The sequence below is a fragment of the Aphelocoma coerulescens genome, chromosome 5, assembly GCF_041296385.1.
Source record: "Aphelocoma coerulescens isolate FSJ_1873_10779 chromosome 5, UR_Acoe_1.0, whole genome shotgun sequence".
NCBI classification, from domain to species: Eukaryota; Metazoa; Chordata; class Aves; order Passeriformes; family Corvidae; genus Aphelocoma; species Aphelocoma coerulescens.
In genome coordinates, this window is record NC_091019.1 from 51,190,578 (window position 1) to 51,204,185 (window position 13,608).

The 13,608-nt window shown below is 35.8% G+C and overlaps 1 protein-coding gene across 5 annotated transcripts in view; it reads right to left on the bottom strand.

Annotated features, from left to right (window-relative positions):
• Nucleotides 1-3,640: 3,640 nt before the first annotated feature.
• The window catches only part of RPS6KA5 (ribosomal protein S6 kinase A5), a 76,241-nt gene continuing 66,273 nt past the window's right edge, over nt 3,641-13,608 (bottom strand). For all 5 annotated transcript variants that reach the window (XM_069018069.1, XM_069018070.1, XM_069018074.1 and 2 more), the window contains 4 exons: nt 10,428-10,619; nt 9,660-9,819; nt 8,496-8,659; nt 3,641-7,529 (listed from right to left, as the gene is read on the bottom strand). In XM_069018069.1, coding sequence (XP_068874170.1) covers nt 7,290-7,529; nt 8,496-8,659; nt 9,660-9,819; nt 10,428-10,619 — 756 coding nt within the window. In that variant the 3' untranslated portion in view covers nt 3,641-7,289. The remainder of the gene's footprint in view (nt 7,530-8,495; nt 8,660-9,659; nt 9,820-10,427; nt 10,620-13,608) is intronic.

Genomic DNA, 13,608 nt, shown 5'->3' on the forward strand with positions numbered 1-13,608 from the left:
AACAACAAAAATCTCTTCCTATTTTGAACATCATCGCCTGAGGAAGAAAACAGGCTGCTGAAGATCAAAACCTTCATTACAGTTATCATTCCACCACAGCTGAAGAGTCTGATTTGCCAAATGTTGATCATACCCTGGTGGTTAGCAAGACTTGCAAATAAGGCAAAGTACACCTCCAAGACAGAAGCCCAACAACAGATTTTCCTAAAACCTGTGGCTCTGGCAGGACTGGCCAACAGGCTGGGCTCATCACCCTTCAAATAAGCATGGTTAGCCTTAACAGCTCTAGAGACAGGAACATTCACCTGACATCTGGTTCCACTAATCTTCCCCAAGTCTTGAGCAGTCTTCTAGAACACAGCTTTCCTGTATTTTTTCCACCACTGCAAAATTATCCTTTCTTTTAGTACTTTTCCCATCAAATTCAGAATCATCCTCTGGACTCACTCCAAAAAATCCTCATTCATTTTCTGAATACTGGGCAAAATAAACCAATTCAATTACTTCTCTTGCATTTTGGTAAACTACTATCACAAGGTTTGCACTTTGTTGGCAAGACAAAGAATTTTAGAGAGGTGCGTATTTGTCAGAAAGAAAATTTAACTGCAATCTGTTGATAACTGGCATTAAAGAAATCAGGAAATCAATGTCCGTGATGCTGGATTTGCCATTTGAAAATGGCACTGTTTCCAAGAAGAAAAGTTGCCAGGTTAATCTGTGTGGGTTTTTTTTTATTCAAAAAGATTTTAATTAAATGTGGAGATCATTGCTCCTTCAAAAGCAATGGTGTGCAACCAGAACGTCCTGTAAATTACAGTGAGGCAAAGCACTCAGCATTCCCTTCTTCCCATTTCTTTCCCTCTCCCCACTCCCTGCCTACACTGACACAAGAAATAGAACGCCCTGTTCCTCTCACTGCAAATTAACACAGCCTGCTCCTTTATAACCAGCTGTCAGAATCTGTCAGCAATTCATTTTTTGCCTTTACAGCTTCAAAAGTAAAGGTAGAAATTAGGGATGATTTCTTCTAGTGGGACTCCAGCAAAAGTTTTTATCTGGCAAGAAAAAAATTTTGCAGGTTTCTTTCTCTGCAGGTGAAAGAGATCAATACTGTAAAGATATCTGTAAGCATCCATATTTGCTGCAGGAGCATCTTAGGACTGTCAAGGTTGAAAGCCAATGCCAAACTTTTATTCATTTTTGTAATCCAGATGTATGTTAAGATTCAAGGCCTGTTCTCACTTTGGTCCTGAAGTAGATCTCAAGTCTTCCTTTTAATTAGACAGCTTTAAAATTGAACTGACCTGCCACAGCTGCATACCAATTGGACTGACATGGTGATACATACTAAGCAGAATTGTACTAACACTTGAACTGAAAAGCAGCAGGGACACAGCACCTGGAGCTCTAACTTGTACCATCCCCCTACAGTGAACACATCACCAGAGAGTGGAATCCTGTTCCCTCAAGCAGGCATAGCTTCTACAGGAGTAACTGTTCCATATAGCAGAGTTGTCTATTTAAACAACGAGAACTCATTAAGGAGACACCTGAGAAAAGCTCTGAGGTATTTGCTGCTTTAGGGAATTTAGTTTCTCTTCTCCACTGTATATTGATTTTAAAGGAAAAAAAGCATATATGCTGGTACTAACGAGTAAGCTTCTGCAGACAATACGATGATGCCTCCGTAGCCAGTCACCTCTAGTAACTTAGGGACAAATTTCAAGTATTGTCCCCTCTTTGCACCATCATCTTTAAATACAATTTCCCCCTTTCTTCTCACTTTGCTAAACTCCAAAGACTTTACACTTGAAAGCTTTTTTAACATAGCTGAATGTCACACAGAATCACACCCATAACTTAGATAAAATGTACTTGGTTAGACATAGTTCTATCAGCAAATAGTAATATATATGCATGTTTGAAACAGATTTCTTTTAGTTATTCACAAGGCCTAATCCTAAATCCTTAAATTTTTCTCCTACTTATGAAAATACACCTTTGGTGACAATCATACTAAGACAACTACATATTTAACAAAATAAAAAAACAACCAAGGAAAATCAGATGAACATAAATGAGACACCAATTTTAAGATCTGATGCTGGATTTGTTGACAAATATCTTTGCATTAAGAAAGTTGTAACAAGTTTGCAATCAGTTTGCAGTTTCATCTGTTAGGTTTTCTGGCAGTTCCTGAAGCAATTAGAGTAGAGTTCTGTTTTTCTTTCCTTTATTATTGGCATTTCAAAAGAAGTTAGCAGACTTCTACATGAATGTTGTAAATACAGTCAGATTGGCTGCCAATTTTTAAAAGCAATTTTACATGTCAATAATATGGATTCCTCTCTACTGCTGAATAAAGCATTAGTCAGACCAGCCCATAACACCTCTACCTTAACACTTATAATTGTTTCCCAGCCAGTTGCTGTCTTCCATTTCTATCACACAGAACACGAAGGTTGTCAAAATACATGTTTTCTTGAAATTTACATTATTGCAGGTCTCTTGCATTTCTCCATTTTGCAGTTTCTGGGTACAACAAACCAGACTGTTTCAGCCGGTCTGTGTAATTGAAAGCATCACTTTATTTTCTAGGGCAGACTACAGGAATCAGTCTGAGTTTTCTTTTCTACACAAGTGTTCTGAACCTTCAGAATTTATTTAATATGTGATATATAAAAATGTGTGATGGCAGGTGAGAGCTAGTGAACAGCTCTGCATTTCTTCTACTTTTAGAGAATCCAGTGCCTTGTGGGTCAAAGGACCAAACTGAGAAGTTTTCTCAGCAGACAAAGATCAAAGCACTTTTACCTCTTTGCAGCTGAAACAGCCGTGTTATATTCTGTGCTCTCAATCCAGAATATTCAGTCAACTATCTCAACTGAAGGAAGGCAATGTCATGTTTTGCCATGTAAAAACTGGATTTTGAAAAATCTGTCACTTATGGGGGAAAGAATGAAGACCATCGACTTAGTAAAAACACCTGGAATGATACTTGAGACATAACAAATATTTCAGTTGATGAACTAAATGTTATAAAGCTACATACACACATACTCAGAGACCTGCAGAAGTAGGAAATATTTTTATGTTGGACAACTGGCAAGAAAGCTTGCAATTCAGTCAGTGAATAATACATGCAGATGGAGATAGCCAGGGGAGAAATTATCCCTGAAAATATCTTCCCAGAAGCCTCTCACCTCTGACTTCCCATTACCTTCTTCCTCTTCTGTGGCAGCCCCCTTATCTGGTCCTCTGAACCTGTGTGAGTCCAGAACCAATTTTTAACATACAAGTTCTCTTAATCAAGGCATATTACTCTAAATTGCGATCCAGACATGCAATACAGCATGTATCTACATGCATGCAGAGAACACATGCACAGATTAAAAATATAAGATGCTTGTGCAATATTTCATTACAACCAATGAATGTATTTTCTGCTGAGAATTATTCTGTTCTCAGATGACTGAGAAGGGATACAGCTGTGTAGGAATCGTTACCTTGTTCAGAAAAGTAGCCATGGAAAAGGGCTGAAAAAATACATCCATCAGCAAAGCCAATTTGAAGCCTCAATCCATTCTGAGATGCAATACATGTTACCCCCCGCCCCCAACTGTTTAATGAGTATTTAACAGGGGTTTAAAAAGTATTTAATAAGGGTTTTTTCATAGCAGTAAACAATACATATGCCAAATGCACTGATTCTTTTCCTTAAAGTACAGAAATTTTCCTAAGCCAGAGGAACAGGAAGTCATGTTATTTTCTTTGTACTTCTCTAAATCCTTTAGCAGAATTACCCACTATACTAGTATTTGTGTTTCTAAAAGTATTACAAAGAAATGGCTTCACCAGATACTGAGTACTTTGAAGATCAGATTAAAACCCATACTAATTTAAATCTTTACTGATAAGAAATTTGATTTTTCACACAAATCTGCCTACAGCATTGCTGACAGCACTGTATTTCTGACAGCAGACAGATACCATTACTAGACATTAAAGCTGATTGAGGTATAGCAGCAATGTGAAGAAAATCTGAGTTTACACATAATTTGCAGTGTAACATCTCTTCACCAAGGCAATATAAAGGATTTATAGTACTAATGAAGATTAACTTGCACACTTCAAATTTGAAACAGTGGTCTGAGTATGAAAAACTTGGCCCATGATCTTTATATGAACTTGAGTGCCAAGCTGTGCAACAGATGAAAACACTGTTCTGCCAAGAGTAACTACTCTCCTGCAGGGACATCAGAACAAGAAGTAAACTTACTCTTGAGCTGCCTAGTTCGCAACTCAAGTTTCACTGTATCAGTGTATGCGTACATCAGCAGTTGTTTATGTAAAGATGCTGATCTAAAAATTCAGACAGCTTAGTGTCAAATACACTTCCTCAAGAGCTCTGTTACCTGGAGGCAGAAGACAGAGGTCATAAACATTTCAGCTACCCTGGGTAACTGGTTCAGAGCAAATACAAGGTGACACCTAAATGTACTTAGCCCTGCCCGAAAGAAATACCCTGGGTTTAAATTTTTATTAAACAACTACTGTGAGAGCACAAAGAGGACACAGAAATATTCAGCTATAAAAGTTGTTTTTGATACAAGTGGTGTATTCTAATAATTTTAGTCTCACAACAGTCTCTGAAAACCTGTGTAGAAAAAAATATTGACAATACAGCCATTATCTCTAGCATTTAGCATCTTGTGCAAACATTCTTGTTGTTTCATCAGTTTGTCAAGAAACAGTTTAAATTTCCCAACAGGGAAACAACTGTTCTGTGTTCCTAATATTTAAGTTCTTTCAGCTGGGTCACAATATTCCAAATCCAGCCGGTATCCAAAAGTTTCTTACACTTGAATGAAATCAGACCAAAATTGCTTTTTGTTGTCCTCATCCTGAAGACAACAAATTCCAAGAACTGCTCAAAGTGCAAACTTCACAAGCAACCTGTTCTCCAATCTCCCAATTCACTTATACTGTCTGCATAACAAGTATTAATGGTGGATTGTTTGTTGTATTTACAGCAAGTTTATTCGGGAGAGGAAAAGTATTCTTTTACAAATGAGCCATGTTCACTATTGAGATTACTTCCAAAGAGAGCATTCAGAAAGCAAACCTGAATATATTACATTGACAATTATTTTTCAATACTTTAACATCGGCCACTTAAAATTGGTTGTGTTATTAGCACATAGACTGATCTTTAAATATACTACTTCTACATAAACAGTGCAAATCTCAATATTCACATCAACCTGAAATTAATGCTGCAATTACTGTTGACATTCACATCAAGAAAGTAGTAAACTATTTCACATGAGCAATTCCAAAACCTCAGAATGCCATTATTTATATTAAAGAAACACAGAACAAACATGTTGGGCTTCGAAGCCTTGTTTTGATACACACAATCCCTGTAAACATGGATGTATTGTATTTGTCAATACTGATATCTGATAGAATTCTATAAATAAAACCACTGATATAAACAATTTCTATAACCTTTTTTTTTTTTTTTGCATAGGGTTTGGATTAAGGTTACTTTAGGATAGAGACAGCTGTTAACAAAACCCTCTAGTCAATTAGTCTTCCATCACATAAATTTAGGCATATGACAAGGAACCTCTCTGACTTCAGTGGAAACTTACACATGTAAGCATTTGCAAAACTGGAGTCATCTTTAGCACTTAAGTTACCCCTAGTCATTGAGAATACAAGCTATAAAAGAGCTCTCCATAAATTTATAAAATATACTGATTTAAAAGTTTATGCTGATGTTTCTGTAAGTCACATTTATGATTCCAAACAGTTATGTACATACTATACTATCACAGTAGGAAATACTTCACTGTAGAACACCACAGTGAACAAGTTGTGAAGCACAGTGTTCAATATAATTTCCCTTTAGTATTCCCAGTGCATAAGTTGTTGACATCTACACTACACAAGGTGCCCAGGTCTAGTATTTGTTATATACAATGTAAAAGCAAGATAGAAAGAGCTTTGCATTTTAAAGTAAGGAATGAAAACAGTGGGTAATATACAGGGATTCACTCCTGCAAACTACAGAATTCTCCTTCACAATGACCACAACCACCAAATATGGTGGATTTCAGGTCATTCAGCCCAGTAAAACAGTGCTCAGCACCTTGTAGGAAGAGAGATCTGAGTGCACTTTATTCTAAAACATCTCCCTTGGATGTTATAAAGTGCAAAAAATAAAACATATATTCTAATATTTTACAGTCACTATTAAACTGCCATATTTGCACAATGCAAAATTCAAATAACTCGGTATGCATGTTTATGGACCCTATAATAACAAATGTTGAAACTGGAGTTTTCTCATCTTAAAAAAAATCTTAGTATTTTAAAATTATTGTGTAAATATAAAAAGAAAATATAAATTATAATTAAATCTTGAAATAGGTATTTTAACATGTGACCATTTTCTAAAGCATCAAATACGAAATTTAATATTCTCTTGTAGCGTTACATTTTAGAATCTGTAAAATCTTTTAGAAGTTAATAACTTCAAAAAAAAAGTTATTGTATCACAGTACTAGACATCTCACCTTATTAGATATCTTTTACCCTAGATGCGTTTAAAAAAATAAATAAATTTAAAAAAAATCTAAGACTTCTAGTCTCAGTTGTTTAAAACAAGATATGTGGAGTTACTTTTTAAAACAAAACAAGAGTTCCATAGTGCTTCATTTTGATCTGAAAATTCAAATAAATGGGACAGAATGTAACCATAAATTTAAAAGGCTTTAAAGTACTATACTGCTTTGGTGCATTGTACCAATGATTCTTTACATGCATGAAGAATCAAATTCTATAACATTCTTCACAGAGCTTGGGTAAAAGCAGAAGATCCCAAAGTTCTATATATGTTACAGAGCTTTCCTTTCTTTGAGTAGTGGGGAAGAAACTGGGAGGAAGGTTGTGACACTGAGAAACAGTCTTCTTCCAAGCGGTACCATGAGCAGCACAGCTCCTCACCTTGAGCTTGACTGCACACCAGTAATTTACCCCTCAGAGAATACAATGTTTGTTGTATAACAGTATTATACTATATCCAGTGATACCAAACAATACTAAAAAGAACTGTATGGAACTACAAAGCTAAAAAGGTATGATTAAAATAAATTTCTAAAGCAAAAGACGTCTTCCTGTAGCAGCCTGTAAGCCACAGGGAGGAAGGGTGGGAGAAGACAATACAGGTACTGCCAAGTCTATAACCACTTAACTCCTCGAGACAGGATATTCTCTGCTTCTCAGTCGGAGAACTGGAAGATGGTTTCTGGGTTATTGCTGTCTGTAGGGTTTGTGGGCTGCAATGTCTTTGTAGGTGTAGTTTTACCATGAGAATGAGAGGAAGAAGAATGTGAACTTTCACTGGAGCTGCTACGTGTCTCTGTGCTTGTACTTGTTTTTTTCATTTTCCTTCTTTTTGCAAGAGGTGCCTTGTCCACATTCTGGAGACAAAATCCTTCCCTTTTGTACTTGTTAAAGGCCTGTTTAAAAATAGAAGGTAATTCTAAGTTTTGCAAGAGATTTAACACATTTTATGTCTTAGCACTTATTGTGAGTGGTCTATGGTACATCACAAGATAAAATGTAATTTCTTGACTAATTCCCATTGTAGCTGTAAGAATGATTCTACCAGCCTTTTTACAGGTACATAAGAGCCAATATATAACATTATTAATTAATGTCTTCCTCTCCTTGTTCTTTTTACTTTAGAAGTATTTTTATTAAGCTTTCACCTATTTAACACTACATTTTCAGAGAGGACACTGTTAAATTAAAGTTTTTCTTTCAGCCCAAATTATGCTGCATAATCAGGACCTCTCCAAGAAACAATTACTTTCTTCTTCTCTCCTTCCTAAAAAGAGCCCACAAGCATTTCAGCATAAATCTGCTCAATTTTGGTTTATTCTCTGTGGAAGGTATCATGAGACTCAACACTATGTTTGTGAATTACAGTTGCAGTTCAAATGATTTTTTGAGTAGACAAGCAAGTCCACTAAAAAAGCATCCATGATATAAAAAATATTATATAAAACAGAAAACATACATATATTCCAGAAATTTTACTTCATTTTAGTAACCATCAGGACAAAAAGTCAAACATTTACTTGAGTTAAAGTTTTGTCTTTTTTTATAAAAGTTTGAAGACCTTTTAATAGATTTCTCTAAGAAATAAAGTGCTTTTAATAGCCGTTTCAAGAACAGCACTCAATGCCCAAATCCTCATGAAAATAAATATCTTCAAGAAATTTCTTCTAGCTTCATCATCCATATTTTCATGTACTCCATCAGAGATGTTATGAGGAAATGTTATTGAGGAAAATAAATCCAGCTATAAGTACATACTGAATTATAGGACAGATATGTATTGTTGTTAAGAGAAAACATACACAACTCTAGATGACACATTACAAAACATAGCACATGACATAACATTTCTCAGAACTTACATGGAAAGTGGCTTTGACATATGTGTGCACTGCAGCTCCTGAAGAGCCTAAGTTATCAGGTGTCATTAGAGGGTTAGATGAGAGCTGGCTGCCATCCTGAAGCCACTCGTTGTATCTCAGGCTGGACATTTTAATTCTTTTGTTTGGATCCACTGTAAGAAGTCCTAATAGAAACACATTACATTCTTTAAAACTGTGAGCTATTTATCTTTGTTCAATAGAAAATGCAAATATTTCTTAATAAAATCTCATGCATTGCTTTGATAAGTAACTAATGTCAATATTTATCCCGGGTATGCCAATATTTATCCTAGATAAGGCTCACACAATATTATACTGTCATCCTCTCCAGAAGAATCTTAAAAGCAAAAAATTGATATTTAACTGTTTGGTAACTCACATCTCTTTTTACACAAATTCAGAACTACCGAATGATTTCTTCATTTAAAACCTGTCTAGGATGAAGTTCAAAAGAGTAAGCCTCAGATTCCCTGCACAATCCACTCAAGTCTGAATCTGGAAATCCCTACATTTTTGGCAGAAAAATTCCTTACAAGTCTGCTTCTACAGAAATTAAGAACTCCATGTAAGTAGAATTAAGGTAGGTGTCTAGCTCATGATGAAAATATAATTAGATGCTCAAAAGCTTAAGGGGACCCAAAGTACAGCAAATGTCAGTGAAGTAGCTCAGAAATAACACTAAGTAGTCTTGGTACAGGAATTAAAAGAGCCAATGGAAAAGAAATAGTAATAAATTCATTTTCTGCAAAAGCTCAGTTTTTAAGACATTTATCTCATAAGCTGTTTTGGTTTTTTAGAAAAGCAAAAATAACATAATAGAAAAACTCTGCTTTTAAATAAGTTATAAGAGTGAGTTCACTTTTTCTGAAGCTCTTCAGTTCCTTCTAATCCCACTAACCTTACCAGCATCTTACCACATGAGAAAACTCTGCTAGGTGTACAAGCAATTTGTAATGCATTCTGATGTGTCCACCTCTACTCGTTGTTTGTATTAGAGGTCAGTATACAGCTCAAGCTGTGGATATTGCTCTGTCAGGTTAGACGCTTTGGTGCTGACTACAGCATCCAGATATTGTATGGCTCTCTGAATTTTATTTTTTGAAATAAAAATATAATGAACATGAAGTACTTATAAATACATACCTCGAATTAGCTCTTTAGCCTCTTCAGAAACATTTTTCCAAGCTTCTCCTTCAAAGGAAAATTCTCCCTTTTTTATTTTCTTCATAATTTCCAAAGCACTGGTACATGTTAAACTTCTGTCTTGAGACTGAAAAGGTACCTGTCCTGATAGCATCGTGTACTGCCACAAGAACAAAAGCAACATTAGGAAACACAGTATATTTATGGGCAACTCTATTGTTAAATATGAAGGGCTGTTGTTTGCATCACCAATGCTATGCAATAAAACTTGGACGAGCATAACTTTAAGGCTATAGAAAATTTAAAACATGCAAGACTTTCTCTGGAGTCCTTGTTAGAAAACAAACATTCATCCATTCCAGGAAGCTATGAAGAAAATATATTTCTACTGTATTTATATCTAATGAAACTAATTTTCTGTAGATCAAAATACAGGTGGATTCCTTCTCTGAATTGAAACTGTAGAGAGATTATATGGATGCCTGTAAAATCCCCTAGCATGCTTATCTCTTTGCAAGAAGCTGACTGTATCAAGTAATTTTTTCATTCCCAAGAATGTTAAATTTTATTTCCTACTTGGTAAAAAAAAAAAATTCTGTCCCTGGAAAAGATCTGTCTTCAGAACGTATTATTTGTGCAGCAGTGTTTTCACCTCCCTTGAATTCAGCATATACCCAATTCACGTCTGAAATAATTTCAAGTCCTTTGCATTTTAACAAAAAGTAAATACATGCAATAAAGTTACAGTTAAAAACTTCAAGCACTCACCAAAATGACCCCCAAACTCCACAGATCACAAGACTCATCATAACCATTGTGATTCAAGAGCTCCGGGGCAGCATAATGAAGAGTAAAACACGGAGTCTTAAGAGGTTGATTATCAGGTGGTTTTAAACGAGCAAAGCCAAAATCAATTATTTTTATTTCTGAATTATCAGTCTCATCTGTAAATAGTAAATTCTGAAAAGCAAAGACAAAAATCAATACCCGCCCTGGGTAGAAAATTAGTTATAATTATTTTGCTACATTTATTACTGCAGAAAATTTTCCATTATTTAGAGGAAAGGTGAACTGCGAGACACTGGGGGAAAGAAGAGAAAAGTGAAAATAACAATACTCTGGGTTGTAAGAAATGTGATGTGGTTACCTGCCCTCTGCATACCTGCAAGTCAGGGCAGTTCTGAAATTAGTAATGAAAATGGACATGTAGCAGAGAACAGTGGAGAAAAGAATTCAGGGAACACTGACAAGAAAAAGCTAAGACCTCAACATGTCTGGAGATGGAAGAATTGCCTTCTTCCTCAAACAAAAGCAAATTTTCTTAAGCTTACACTTCCTTCTGACATGTTGTGAACAACAGCTTTCTTGTAAGGGGGACTCCCACTGCTTGTCCTGTCTTGTGACTGCATTGTCTTTGGTACTCAAGTGGTAACACATTATTGTCCTGAGGACAATAACGCACAAGAGTCATTTGAAAGTGAAGGATTGTGGTAAAAAGATGTACCTTGGTATGAAGTGGTGTTAGGAAGTGCACCAATAGCTCAGAGGTTGCACTCAGAGCTGTCTTTGCTGGCATAGGTGGCAAAGCTAGTACGGACGTGTTCTGGAAGAGACCTGGTACCGATGGCATTCAAGCACTGAAGGCCACATAACAGTCCCACCACAAACCTAGTCCTTACATCAAGGTAGAGACAGTGGTACAGTAATCCTGAGAATTCCAGCTTTACACACTAGAATGTGGCACTTTGGACTTGAAGACAGACAAGCTGTTATCAGTTTGGAAAATATAAGGCAATCTGCTTCTTTTTCTCCCCCCCCCAAGTATTTACATCTGCCAAGGAAGATACAAGAGGGGAGCTAACTCATAGAAAAACTGTCTGAGGCCAAGATGAATTATAAGCTTATTCTACTCTTCCCTTCAGCTTTTGAAAGAAGAGCATAATTTTGCTATTGCCTTTACTGTTTAATCTATGAATGCTAAGAAACATCTCAATATTAGAAATCCTACAGCCCTTTTGTAATACAAAAGGTGAATGACTCACACAAAGTAATTAATTTCAAACTCATAAACAAGGGTAAAAAATGATTGCTAGGCTGCCAGCAGATCAATAAGGAGAACCTGAGAGCATTCATTATGGATAAAAGAAAATAGCTGCTACAAAACAGTATTTTAGTATTTTTGCTTTCTGTACTGCTGTAATAGATTAATGCACATTCAGAGAAGTCAGTTTTTAATTGTTGTGCAAAATGTATCTGAAGGAAGCTGAATATCAGCAAAAATACTCATACAACAAGGCTAAGTGATTAATATAATTGTCCTTTTTCTATGGTGATGTTATATAGTCTACAAGAATGAGTAACATTAGTTTAAAAAGACCTTTCTTAAGACAAAAATTAAATTGGTTATGCATGGAAAGAAAGGTACAGTCCAAGTATCCTACATAGGGTTCAGGCTTCCCTGTTGATTAGGCAAATAAAGTGTGTTTCAGAACCCTCCTATCCCCCAAATATTTACAGCTATATTCCACATATATTTTATGGATATATAAAAACAAGTCTCTCTTATTTGTTATGTTTTGTTGTAATACCTTTAGAACCCAGTTTACAGATTAATGATCACAGAAACAGTCCTCAAATCCTCTACTGAGAGGCTCCAAATATGGTCACGTATGCTACACAGACTCTTTATTCCTATGAATTCTCTATTTTCTAACCAATACTGTTCCTCTGTTTTGTAGACCAACACATGTGACCTAATTACTACTGCTAAATAGAAGTCTTTCAGTTCATGAAATTCAGAAAGTCTCATCCTTAGCTACATTTAAGCAGCCAGACTTCTAAAAGAAGAATTATTAGTAGCACATTAGATGTCAAAGTTGAACATCAAAAAAATCTGAATGGAATTCTTAGAAAAGCAACAGAATTTCTTATATATCTTTTTACAGAGAAGTGCACGAACCATATCTATATTGGGAAACCTGCATATCCCATACTAAATTCATGTCAGAACCTAAAATAGTAACTTTCAAAACAACAAGCAGGAAGGAGATGAGCAGGTTAAGTCCAACTTTGGGGAGGCAATAGACTCTGCAAGCTGTTTGCTAACTCTTCATACTTGGACTTCGCAGACTTCTGTTCTTGAACATAATGTAAAATTGAAGACTGCCTAATTTACCATGCAGCTGAAGCTCTGCTTTACTGTGCCTTTATATTCAAAGTGGTAGTAAGACTAAGATGGTAAGAATCGAAGAGAGAAAGGGGGGTTGGGTTTTGTCCTTTTAATAATTACTTGTTTCTAAAGATGTTTCCTTACCCTGATGATGTGACTCTTGGAGAAAGTTTCTCTGATGACTTTTTCAACTCACACATTAGCATTTCAAAATAGCCCCTCTTTAACTGTTTACTTACAACAGGAGCCCAGGACAGAGATTCTTTCAAACTCATATCTTTTGGATTGGTTTTCAAAACCAACTAGCAATACCTACAAGACCTCTTTACCAGCTGAATTGGAATTACTATAAAATACCAAGTTTTTCATATCACAGAAGGTATATTACAAAAAGATAGTAGGAATGATGGATTATTTTTTAAGTCCAGATACAAAAGGAACAGCTATTTCCTGGGGTATGAGGGCTGTAATCACCCTGCAATATAACATCCTTACTGGATGAATCAACATTAACCTACACTATTTTCAGGCTCAAGAAAACACATCCCAACCCACTGCTGGCAAAAGCACCCAAGAAACACTGGCTCCAGGAAGCAGAACAAAGCCAGTGGTCAACTTTATAAGAGTAAACTGAATGGTCTAGAAGGCAAGATGTTGCTGAACAACAAAGTATCAGAAAAGCAGTCACTAAAAAATACATACTGATAAATTGTTTCTTTTGGAAAACTACTGAACTCACTGAACTCAAATCGCACATCTCTATTAGTCCGCATTTTGTGC